General features: G+C 41.5%; 2 protein-coding genes across 2 annotated transcripts in view; one reads left to right on the top strand and one right to left on the bottom strand.

Annotated features, from left to right (window-relative positions):
• ppm1la (protein phosphatase, Mg2+/Mn2+ dependent, 1La) overlaps positions 1-12,753 on the top strand; it is a 46,231-nt gene that overhangs the window by 14,983 nt on the left and 18,495 nt on the right. The gene's annotated exons all lie outside the window — the stretch shown is intronic.
• otol1a (otolin 1a) lies at positions 6,623-10,836 on the bottom strand. Its single transcript, XM_060917666.1, has 5 exons — positions 10,701-10,836; positions 8,732-9,205; positions 8,338-8,427; positions 7,617-7,688; positions 6,623-7,515 (listed from the first exon to the last, which is right to left on the bottom strand). Exons 1-5 carry the CDS (start codon positions 10,834-10,836, stop codon positions 6,623-6,625), a joined length of 1,665 nt encoding a protein of 554 aa, XP_060773649.1.

The following is a 12,753-nucleotide window of genomic DNA, read 5'->3' as shown; positions in this document are numbered from 1 at the left end:
TTGGGATGATCTGGCAACTTGTCCAGGGTGTACCCCGCCTCTCGCCCGTAGTCAGCTGGGATAGGCTCCAGCTTGCCTGCGACCCTGTAGAACAGGATAAGCGGCTACAGATAATGGATGGATGGATGGATTTTGAAATAGTAGACTTGTTGTGTATGTGTGAGAGAATACGAATGTTTTAAAAAATATATTTCTGTGCAATATAAAGTTTAAATGTATATTGACAAATATACTAATTGACAAATGTAAAAAAAAAAAATCACGTTATTTTGTGAAACTACTTTTCAACTCTGTTACAGCAATCCCAATCAAATACTGGCCAGTCAGTTTTACACTCCTCTGCTCCAGAATAAAATTGTATATTTTATTTAATATTTTATTTCGGGTGGCACTGTTGCCTCACAGCAAGAAGGTCCTGGGTTTGAGCCCAGCGGCCAACAAGAACCTTTCTGTGTGGAATTTGCATGTTTTCCCTGTGTCCACGTGGGTTTCCTCCGGGTGCTCTAGTTTCCCCCACAGTCCAAAAACATGCAGGTTCTAAATTAGCTCTAAATTGACCGTAGGTGTGAATGTGAGTGTGAATGGTTGTCTGTGTCTATGTGTCAGCCCTGTGATGACCTGGCGACTTGTCCAGGGTGTACCCCGCCTTTCGCCCGTAGTCAGCTGGGATAGGCTCCAGCTTGCCTGCGACCCTGTTGAACAGGATAAAGCGGCTAGAGATAATGAGATGAGATGAGATATTCATCCATCTGCAAGCAATTAAAGAATTATTGACAGCAGGCTGGGAAGGTCAGTGTCCCCCAGAAGTTCCCGAACCAGCTGTGAGATATAATCCTCATGGTTCTCCCCTGGGTTCTTCATCCATTGGGACATGCCTGATACAGCTTTAGAGCAAGCATGCCAGGTGGAAAAAAAACCCCACTTCAAATGGATCCTCTCAGTTTTGAGGAGCAGGATCTTTACTCTGAAGTTTTTCATGGATTGTCAAATTCTTTACCCTTTCACTGAGAATAAGCCCAACAACCCTGAAGAGGAAACTGTATTCCTTTAGAGAGTAGAGTGACCAGTAAACAGACCAGCGCAGACCGGTACAGCAACTATAACACTGCTGCCACTTACTCCTCAAATCTCAAACGTTCCCTTTCCATCACCTGTGAATTTTGAAATAATAAGTCAAATACTGAGATAAGTCAGAAATTTGGGATAGTAAATCAAAACGGTGAGATAAAAAGTTGATATTCTTAGGTAGCAAGTCAAAATTTTGAGATAAATCTCATCTCATTATCTCTAGCCGCTTTATCCTGTTCTACATGGTCGCAGGCAAGCTGGAGCCTATCCCAGCTGACTACGGGCAAAAGGCGGGGTACACCCTGGACAAGTCGCCAGGCCATCACAGGGCTTCGAGATAAGTCAGAATTATGAATTTTGGAATGATAAGTTAAATATTGAGATAATCATTCAGAAATTTGAGATCTTAAGTAAAACATGATAAGTTGATATTTGGAGACAGCAAGTCAAAATGTTGAGATAAGTCAAAATTATGAATTTTGAAATCTGTCAAATACTACTGAGATAATAAGTCAAAATAGTGAGATAATTGGTCTATATTTTGCAATAGCAAGTCAAAATGTTAAGTCAAAATTATTCATTTTGAGATGAGTTAAATATTGAGATGATCCTTCAGAAATTCGAGATGATAAGTTGATATTTTGACATAGCAAGCAGAAAATGTTGAGATAAGACGAACTATTGAGACGATAAGTTGAAATATCGAGAAGAAAAAACGTCTTCAGATAAGTCAAAACGATGAGATAACCCGTCAAGCCTTTGAGAAAGCTAGTCAGATGTTGAGACGATAAGTTGAAATTTTGAGATAATGAAAGATTTTTCAGTTAAGCGAAAATTTCGAGATATTAAAAAGTCAAAATTATAAGATCATAAGTCAAAGTTTGAAATAATAACGCAAAATAATCGGCCTCCTCCTATTGCCGAAAATAATACATTTAAAAAATGCGAATGCAGTTTGCTTTCATTTCATTTTCTTTCTTTCTTTCTGTACTTATCTCTTTCCATGTTCACCGGTAGTCAAATATGAGTTCTGAAGTTTTCCTTAAATGCCTGTACAACATCTTAACATCTGCATGTTCGGATGTCGATGCATTTGACAGTTGTCCAAGTCTCTACATGGATATCATCTCAGACAGGAAATGAAAACAACAACACCGTGATCAAGTGCTATGTTTTTTTTGTTTTTTTTTATTGTACAAACAGGAAACTATGTATACGAGCAGTGCTGCTGTGGAGAGGAATTCATGCCACGTTGAGATGTAATCATTACTGTGAAAAGCACATAAAGAACCCATGCAGTGGGGCGTCGTGGCTCAGGTGGCTAAGGCGCCATACCATAAATCCGGGGACCTGGGTTCGATTCCGGCCTGAGGTCATTTCCCGATTCCTTCCTGTCTCTCTCTCTCCCGCTCATTTCCTGTCTCTACACTGTCCTGTCCAATAATAAAGGTGAAAAAAGCCCAAAAAAAATATTAAAAAAAAAAAAGAACCCATGCAGTGCACACGTGACGTTACATTTCAGTAATGAGACAAAATGAAAAGTAAAGTCCTCGTTGCATTGTGTTCATGTCGCTTGAACTCTACTGAAAAATAATCTCAGGATAAAATGCTGATTTTTTTTTTTTTGCCAGAATTGAATTCATGCTGTATTGTGTTTCTTTGTGAAACATGCTGCGACAAAGTAGAATCATTGCCCTTTACCAAATTTGGGATGTTGACAAGTCGACTCCCTGATTTCTAATATGACGTGGTGCTTTAAGCCTCAAGTTTGATTAAAAGGATTCAGCCATTTAATTGCACATATCCAGGAAAAGTTGGTTAGTAGGTTAAAGTAGATTCAAGTATCAAACACGACGTCATTATAATCTTTCTGTTCTGTTTTATGAAAATGTCTTGAGCAGTATCTAAAGTGAAATATTGTTTCTTTCCCCCCTCCCCCCCACAAAAAACATGTACTTGATTCCAGGTGTAATTACCTCTGACTAGTTTCTCAAGCATTCCGCAAATTTTGGCGTGAAACGCAGGCTCACACCGTATTTCAGAAAAAAATCAACGATGTCTAATTAATTCCTTCAGTCATCCATCTTCAGTTACAGTGGTGCTTGAAAGTTTGTGAACCCTTTAGAATTTTCTATATTTCTGCAAAAAATATGACCTAAAACATCATCAGATTTTCACACAAGTCCTAAAAGTAGATAAAGAGAACCCAGTTAAACAAATGAGACAAAAATATTATACTTGATTATTTATTTATTGAGGAAAATGATCCAATATTACATATCGGTGAGTGGCAAAAGTATGTGAACCTCTAGGATTGAGCAGTTCATTTGAAAGTGAAATTAGAGTCAGGTGTTTTCGATCAATGGGACGACAATCAGGTGTGAGTGGGCACCCTGTTTTATTTAAAGAACAGGGATCTATCAAAGTCTGATCTTCACAACACATGTTTGTGGAAGTGTATCATGGCATGAACAAAGGAGATTTCTGAGGACTTTAGAAAAAGCGTTGTTGATGCTCATCAGGCTGGAAAAGGTTACAAAACCATCTCTAAAGAGTTTGGACTCCACCAATCCACAGTCAGACAGACTGTGTACCAATGGAGGAAATTCAAGACCATTGTTACCCTCCCCAGGAGTGGTCGACCAACAAAGATCACTCCAAGAGCAAGGCGTGTAATAGTCGGCGAGGTCACAAAGGACCCCAGGGTAACTTCTAAGCAACTGAAGGCCTCTCTCACATTGGCTAATGTTAATGTTCATGTGTCTATCACCAGGAGAACACTGAACAACAATGGTGTGCATGGCAGGGTTGCAAGGAGAAAGCCACTGCTCTCCAAAAAGAACATTGCTGCTCATCTGCAGTTTGCTAAAGATCACGTGGACAAGCCAGAAGGCTATTGGATAAATGTTTTGTGGATGGCTAAGACCAAAATAGAACTTTTTGGTTTAAATGAGAAGCGTTATGTTTGGAGAAAGGAAAACACTGCATTCCAGCATAAGAACCTTATCCCATCTGTGAAACATGGTGGTGGTAGTATCATGGTTTGGGCCTGTTTTGCTGCATCTGGGCCAGGATGGCTTGCCATCATTGATGGAACAATGAATTCTGAATTATACCAGTGAATTCTAAAGGAAAATGTCAGGACATCTGTCCATGAACTGAATCTCAAGAGAAGGTGGGTCATGCAGCAAGACAACGACCCTAAGCACACAAGTCATTCTACCAAAGAATGGTTAAAGATGAATAAAGTTAATGTTTTGGAATGGCCAAGTCAAAGTCCTGATCTTAATCCAATCAAAATGTTGTGGAAGGACCTGAAGCGAGCAGTTCATATGAGGAAACCCACCAACATCCCAGAGTTGAAGCTGTTCTGTACGGAGGAATGGGCTAAAATTCCTCCAAGCCGGTGTGCAGGACTGATCAACAGTTACCGGAAATGTTTAGTTGCAGTTATTGCTGCACAAGGGGGTCACACCAGATACTGAAAGCAAAAGTTCACATACAGTACTTTTGCCACTCACAGATATGTAATATTGGATCATTTTCCTCAATAAATAAATGACCAAGTATAATATTTTTGTCTCATTTGTTTAACTGGGTTCTCTTTATCTACTTTTAGGACTTGTGTGAAAATCTGATGATGTTTTAGGTCATATTTATGCAGAAATATAGAAAATTCTAAAGGGTTCACAAACTTTCAAGCACCACTGTACTGCTTTAGCCCAATCGGGGTCATGGTGGCTCTAGAGGCTATCCTAGGAATAATAGACGCTATGTGGAAAGGCACCCTGGATGTCACAGGGCAAAATGATCACATGCATTCGTGCCATGGGTCACGTCAGTGTACCGTAGCTGATTTGCCTTCTGGCATGTTTTTGGAAGGTACTTGGATACCGATACCATGCGGAACTCCATACAGTCAGTAACTTGAGCTCAGGATCGAACCAGGGACTCTGGAGCATGGGCGCAGATGGCACTGGGGACGGGGGGGACATGTCCCCCCCAGACTTATAGTGACCCCTATCTGTCCCCCCCACCCACCGTCCCTACGTAAGGCGCCAAACATAGGTAGAAAAAGTGAGGATTAATGTTCCGTTAGTTAGGCTAACTTACATTGCAGCACAAAGTTGAAATGCCAGCAGCAGTAGCCTTGTCTGTGATCAATCCACATTACACCGATTCAAGAAGGGGAAAGGCTGGAGCAGATCCTTGCAGAGTTGGGAAAGCAAGGTGTTCAATTTTCCACATAATTCTCGGTTAATAACACTGCACAGCTCATCCATTTGGTGTTTCTGCTACAACTAATGGTGCGTTCAGTTGTACTCCTAAGTTGGAAGTTTGAAGTCGGAAAAGCATTGAAATCTAGCATCTACCAGCATAAACGTTGGGGTTTTCGTTTCATTTCATTAACTGTCCATTTTTTTTTTTCGAATTCCATGTTCCATGATGTCCCAGTTTCTAAACTGGGAAGCGGCGGAGAGATGCTTTTGGGACCTACTGAGTCTGCTTCTAGACGGTAAATTTGTTTGGCTGCAGAGGGAATTTTTTTTTTCTATCAATTTTGTTTATTGGAAAAAAATACTTTTTATTTTTATTTGTGTGAATCTGTTGTTCAAGTGTTTATACTTCTGTTTTCATACACATTTTATGTTTTTAATCATTTACATGAAGGCACGAGTGTGAATCATTTCAATTTTATTTTGCTATTAATTTTTGGACATTCCCTTTTTGTTAGAAGTTACAGTTAAAGTTTCTGTGATGAGATTCTTCATCCTGCTGAGATCAGCAAATGTTTAAATAAAGCATGCAGAAGACATGAAGTTTTGGAGCGTGATTAACATACCAGACAAATAACAATTTGATCATGTATGGCTAGTGTTGACCAGGTAGGCCTTTGTCTACCAATGTTCATTCAGTTAGAAAACTCAATTCTAATGTATATTGAAGCTTCAGTGTAATATATATAAAATATATGCATTTACACAAAATGGAATCATTTGCTGACAGCTCAGTCCCCCCCAGTTCAAAAATCCTATCTGCGCCCCTGCTCTGGAGCTATGAGGCAGCAATGCTACTCCATACATAAATACTGGATCACTGTTTGGGGGGGGGGGGGGGGGGGGGATGTAGAAAGAAATCAAGCAATTTTAAAAACAACTTAAAGGTTTTACTTTTCAATTTGATCCACTTTCCACATGGCTCTATTAAAAACTAATGCATGCGTTGCGCTCTACACTTTTCCCACCATCATGACTGCATTTCAATACGGCATGAATTCCATTCCATGTGCTACATACAGTATCTGCTATAAAATGAAAATTCTGTTTAGTATACAAATTAGTCAGTGTCTGGAAAACCATCCCTGAAGGTGCACTCTGATATGAATTTCAGAAGATACGGCCCACAGCAGAGTTATTAGTAGCTGGTCAGTTGCTGTTAGTAAGCATATGAGGCTTCGGTATGAGGCTCGGGTAAAATAGGTGGCTCCTGATGTAACAGGCACTGCTCACATGTGTAGTACAGCAAAAGGTCCATTCGCAGGTGTTCTCAGTCGTCATTCCTTAGTGGCGTCAGCAAAGAGTAGGAAGCCAGAAAAGGTACTGTCGTCTTCGCTGCTGGAATAAATTCCATTCCAGTCCCGCAGTGTCTCCAGCCACACCTGGTCACCAGAGGACAATCGGATCAGTGCCATGTTGGAGGCCTGGTCAATGTCCTGGCCATAGAGGGAGTCGCGAGTGCGCAGTTTACGAACCCCGTTCACTACCAAGGCGGCCCGTAAAGGACGACTGCGAACGGTGATGTAGTAGGAAAACACGTAGACACCTCCGTAAGTGCAGTTGAACTTGCTGATGTAGGGGTCCCAGTGTCCTTCCTCGTTGTAGATGACTTTGTCAAATTTGACTGGGTGGCCAGGAGGAGGGAAGGATCTACTCGGGAAGAGTCCTACGCTAAAGGCTGAGCGCTTCTGAATGAATGGTTCTCCTTTTGCGCCCTTCAATCCCCTTTGGCCACGTACCCCCTTCAGACCTCGCATTCCTTTCATACCATGCATGCCTCTTTGCCCTGGTGGTCCAGGTGGTCCTCGTTTACCTGGCTCTCCCTGTGGACCTTGAGGTCCTGTATCTCCTTTTTGGCCCATTATTCCAGGAAGTCCCTCTGTGCCATTGAGTCCTGGCTTGCCCATGTCTCCCTTAGGTCCTGGAGGCCCAGGTTCACCTTTGTTACCTTTTTCTCCCTTCCCCATTGTTATTTGTTCCACTATTTCTCCTTTTTCACCCTTTATCCCCTTCATGCCATCTTGTCCAGGAGGTCCCTCTGGTCCTTGCAGGCCCATGTCACCCTTTTCTCCTTTGCTCCCATTTTGGCCAGATTCCCCTATGCTCCCTAGTTCACCTTTCAATCCAGGTAAGCCAATATCTCCTTTGTCTCCTTTAAGACCTGGTTCACCTGGAGACATAAAAAAAAAAGAAGTCAAAATGGACTTACTCATGACAGAACGTTAAAGTTGTATCGAGTATCGAGGGATAGTCATTCACAGGACAACACACCTTTATCTCCTGGTTTACCAGCAGAACCTGGTATTCCTGGAATCCCTTTCTCTCCCAGTTGTCCTGGATCTCCTGAAGGAAGAATAGTTATATCATTGAAACCTTTCATAACTGTGCAACCAAAAAGATGACCTGCTCACTACTATGTCATCGATAATAGGCTACTTGATAGTCATAACTCATTCAAGAGGGAATCAAAAGTTGGAGTCCCTTTATGGATGGTTATCAAGGTTTTAACCCCATCTCAGCAAGGGGCTCAACTTTATTTTGGGCAATGATAAAAGATTTTGACATCTGGCAAAGAAATATCTTGTTTTATTTCGTTTCTTTTACTTTTCTTTTTAAAAGGGAAAGGACGGAAGACAATAAATGACAGTATCAAGAACAGTCTTCATTTGTCAATCATTAGAATCACCGATCTGATCTTTGGCAACTTGATATTCCAAACTATTCTATCATCATTTTAACCACGCTGGAGTATGGTTTGTATGGTTGTGGATTTTTTAATGTCTATCCAAACTGTAATAATTCTTCATACTGATGGATGTAAAAAATATGGACTTGCATTAATTTCTGGCTTGTACTGATGTCATTGCGAGGTCTGAAAGCATCACAGATTCTGATCTTTTCTGACAAAAACATCGCCTAAACCTTTTTAAATCAATTCATAAGTATTTAGACCAAATTTGAACCACCAGCTTTAGGTAAAATGTTCACCAACCTTTTTCTCCCTGCAGTCCAAGAGCTCCAGGAAGTCCCGCTGGTCCTGTTGCTCCCGGAGGTCCCATCTCGCCCTTCTGCCCTAGAATACCTGACATGGACAGACAGGAAAACAAACAGAAACAAATCATGATGGATGATCAAATAGAGCAGTATTCAAAATCTAAATCAATATCCATCTGGTTAACTCCTTACTCCAATCTTAATATAGGGGCAATACTAATTTGTGTGGACCAACAAAACTTACAGTCTAAACACAATATATTCCATCTAAATATTTACTCAATATTTATCGCTGAAATGGATGATTTGGAAGTGCCGGTCTTCTGGAATGTTCACCACCTCTAGCTTTCATCTCAGCCTCTACACTGTATCTTTCATTTCCTCTGTCTGACCTGGCGACCCCTTCTCTCCGATGGGTCCTGGAGGGCCCCTCTCTGGTGGACAGCACTCACAGAAGTTGAAGAAGCACTCGTTGTAGTCCAGAGTGTAGTTCCGGGGACCCATTCCAGGTGGCAACAAAGCCTCTGTGTGGTAGTCAGCTGAATAGGCATCACTGGAGTAGGTGCTGCTCTCAGTGAAAGATGAATATGAATCTGTTATGGACTCCGTGATGTCCTCAGGCAAGGCGCTGCTGGAAGGGATCGGAACCATGGTGGTGGTGAAGCGGCCACCCAGGCGTGTAGGCGTCACTGAAGAAGATTCCCCACTCTGAGGAGGCTTCTTAGTAGGCTTAGACCGAAGTCGCTGTGGATTCCTGGGTGCTGACGCCTCAGCCACTGCTGCCACCGTTGAAGCCATCACCAGGATGACCAGGTGGATTGAACTGGTCATTTTGTTGATGATGGTGATGAGCAGCAGCTTATAACCTACAACATTTGAAAGAAGGGGAAAAAACCAACATGTGTCATGTAGCTTACATAATCAAATTCTACAAAACCTTGCAGACATTCAGTAAACCTTCATATACACTTCTAGTCGCACCATATACAAGTATATATCTACAAGCCGGCGAAGTGGCCAAGTGGTTAGAGCGCTTGACCACTAAGCGAATGGTCCCCGGTTCGAGCCTCGGCCACCCAGCAGTGAATGGGGACCTGGTGGAAACACTGGGGGAAGTAAGGCGGCGAGGAAAGGAACTGGCCACCCTACCTCACTATGCCGATGGCCCAGGACAAGTGCGCTCTCTAACAGGCACTCCCCCAATGTACGAATCGTATATGGGACCCTCTCTTCTTCTACAAGCCATTTTCATGTTCGTGATAAAAAATTAAGAGGCTGGTGAAGGAACAACTGTTTATTGGCGCTAAAATGGAAATAGAACTTGAGAACATTTTTATAACATGCATAAAATTTCTACTTTGTTGCTGAAACGTGTTTAGTTGTAGGAATGTTAATACTATGGAAAGTGGGCGGGGCTAGTGACATTCGGTTGTTCGGGCGGCCTTGGCTATGTCCGCATTGCGAAGTAAAAGTAATCGCTGTTGGTATGAACAAGACCACCTTTGTCGAGACGAGTCAAGACTGAGTCCAAAGAGGTTCGAATCCAAACGAGAGAGACAGAAACTAAGAATCCTCTTTGAGACCACTCTTATTTATAAAATACCAGGCGGCCAATGTCAATGCTAATTCCAGATGGATTTTTTGAATTACTTCAACCAGTGCCAGTTTTCTGAACAAGCTCCCTTAATCATTGATTTTGTTTTGAAGGAGTAGAAAAAAAAACATAACATTTTTAAAAGTAGCTGGGCTCAGTTGAGACCAACGAGAATATTTGAAAAGACTAATGGCCAAGACCAAGACAAGTCTGAGTCCAAATACCAGTGAGTCCAAGACGACAGAAAAAAAAAAACGTCCCGGGTCTGGAATACGTACTGGAATCTTCTTTGTTAGAATTTATTGTAATAAAGAAACAAAGGATAAATTCCACAACTTCAAGAGCTTCACAATTTCACAGCTGACTGAGAGGAAATTCTTATTCATTTCTCCTTGCTAGCAAGTGCGTTAGCTTTAAACAGGATTTTGCTTCCATTATTATTGCTAGGTAGCTGATATGGCTGGCTTGTTGCGAAGCAAAGCCAGCCGAATGTCTTAACATTGATTTACAGTAATAAGTACATTTCTAACAACAAAATGGTGACAGGTGTCGTCATCGGTAGTTAGCAGAATATTTCCTAATTTACCAGCGCATAATGAGCATAAAATCGAAATAATATCTCGAACTTAATCTAGGTCTCACTATTACCATAACAAACAAAATGAACACACGGGTTCTCATGTCCTTTTGCAGATTTTCGTTTGGCGTAAGTCGATTCGCTTGTATTAAAGAGGAAAACGAGACTTCGCTTACCTTTGTCGGTTCACTTCTTCTGGTGTCTTGGTTCTCCGTCGTCTTCCTAACCTGAGAGGGAACAACATTGCAGCCACCACCTTTTAACAGCCTGGGCCTCTGCGCTCCCTCGGGTCTGTCCAATAACAGGCTGTTCAGCTTCAGTGCCATGTGGCGTGTCCTTGGCATGGATTCGAGGGTGCGATACCTGAGGAGAGGAGGCTAATGTGATGTTTTCAAGGCCATATCGTATCAATCAGCCTCATTCCCAGGCATCCTTGGAGGAGAAATCGTGTACTAATTTGCACTTGTGCACATAAACACACGCGCGCACAAACACACTCGCTTATTAATACTTTCAGGATGACTGCGATTGTTAATATCGACGATGCTGAATTTTTTACTAGATTACAGCTGCAGGCATCCAAAAGTTTGGGCACCCTTGGGACAAAAATGAAGCGCATGTTAAGATACTAATCGCAAAAGAAATCAAAGTATCACTTAAACCGGTTGGCTTGTTTGGTTTTTTTTCTTTCTGAATGTCAGATAAATATTCTGTAATAATTTATCTACCCACATTTGCTTTTATACTTGCTTCCTATGTCGATATCCTTTGGTCTATACAGATATCATATACCACCTTCTTAAAATAAGGTCTTGAAAGTGAAAAGATCACAGCAACACTATTTTCTGGTACAATTGCATCGTACTTTGGATTGCAGGATACTCATACATTCATTATTAAACATATATATATATATTTTTTTTTTTACAATATTGTAGATATATTGTAGAACAGAACCGGATTTTCTTCTTTTTTCCATTCAAAAAACAAACTTTTGCATCTGTAACTTTAGAAATGCTGCTAGCATATTCTTCCAAAAAAAAAAAAACAATTAAATGGTAAGCAAGAGGTTGAATGAGTCATGATTTTCCCAAGGATCAAAGAGATTTAGGAACTTGAGGGATTTCACTGTAGTCTTGACCCCATACACTTGGGAGCGTATGGTCTCGTACCTAACACCTCTTCAAACAGCAGCACAGAATGCAGCCTCTTCACCAGGACGTCTATTTTTCACACACACAATCGACTTCTGAGAATAGTAAACAAGGAAAAATTCTTAAATGAAACCCAGGGTCGAGACTTTCTGGAGAAACGCGGCCTGTTTTCAAGGCTCCCTCTCCGTTTGGCAGAAGCTCAAAGGGAAGCTCAATAATCAAAGCCGACGAGAGATTGGACGGCAAACCAAAGCTGTGGCAACATTTCTGAAGCCCACCTAAAGGAAATTGAGCACTTGTGACTTTTAGGCTCCAGAAGGGTCACTGTAAGGGTAACGCGTTCGTTTTAGATGGCGTATAATGTTCTTATGGTTCGAGGACTTCATATCTAACTTCAAATCTATACGGGAAAACACTCCGAACATTCAGAACTCACCCATTGACTACGTTACGTTAATTTATTTGGTGGAGGCGTTTTTTTTTTTAATCAAAAAGTGACTTGCAAAAGTGAGGCGGATTTGAATCGTTAAGGGTAGAATTGATACTTGCATATTTTACCGTAATTGTTGTGTCTCCAACTAGTCGCAGGTTGTTGTGGCCCGGCTTTCCGTCGCGAGGCAGGGAAGTAGAGGAAGCTTCACGGAAACTGACTTGAGAAGGGTTCTTTGCGACACCAGCGACGCATTTGCGGCTATTTTGAGAGAAAACACGTGCAAAATTTCAGCGACGAAGGAGCGACACTTTGCGACTCATGCGAAGAAATTGAGAAGCCCCGCGAATGTTTCAAGACACTTTTGAAACTCTCTCACGAATGACGTTCGCAATTTGTCGCAAGCTGTCGCAGCCCAGTGAGATACTAGCTTAAGAGTTAAAGGCTCTTTCTGAAGAACAAGACAGAGGATCTCCGATAGAACTGGGATTTAAACTCTCAACCTTCTTGTCACGAGCACAGAATATTAACCGACGACCTACAATCGAATTCTGATTGCTTGATTAATTTTCCATAACAGCGACACGAATGCAATCTTGTTATTCCGCAACGAAAAAGTAGGCTCCTTGATACACTGGCATTTGCAGTTTCTTGGTAAC

Source organism: Neoarius graeffei, chromosome 1 (genome assembly GCF_027579695.1).
Source record: "Neoarius graeffei isolate fNeoGra1 chromosome 1, fNeoGra1.pri, whole genome shotgun sequence".
Lineage (NCBI taxonomy): Eukaryota > Metazoa > Chordata > Actinopteri > Siluriformes > Ariidae > Neoarius > Neoarius graeffei.
This window is presented reverse-complemented; position numbering and strand designations above follow the sequence as displayed.

What these genes read in the sequence shown, in the direction of transcription:
- otol1a (XM_060917666.1), bottom strand. Translation starts at nt 10,836, where the DNA reads ATGGCACTGAAGCTGAACAGCCTGTTATTGGACAGACCCGAGGGAGCG. An exon ending in CGGAGAGAAGGGGTCGCCAG is followed by an intron (nt 8,428 to 8,731) that starts GTCAGACAGAGG and finishes TGTCCATGTCAG; the next exon opens with GTATTCTAGGGCAGAAGGGC. An exon ending in TGGTAAACCAGGAGATAAAG is followed by an intron (nt 7,516 to 7,616) that starts GTGTGTTGTCCT and finishes TTATGTCTCCAG; the next exon opens with GTGAACCAGGTCTTAAAGGA.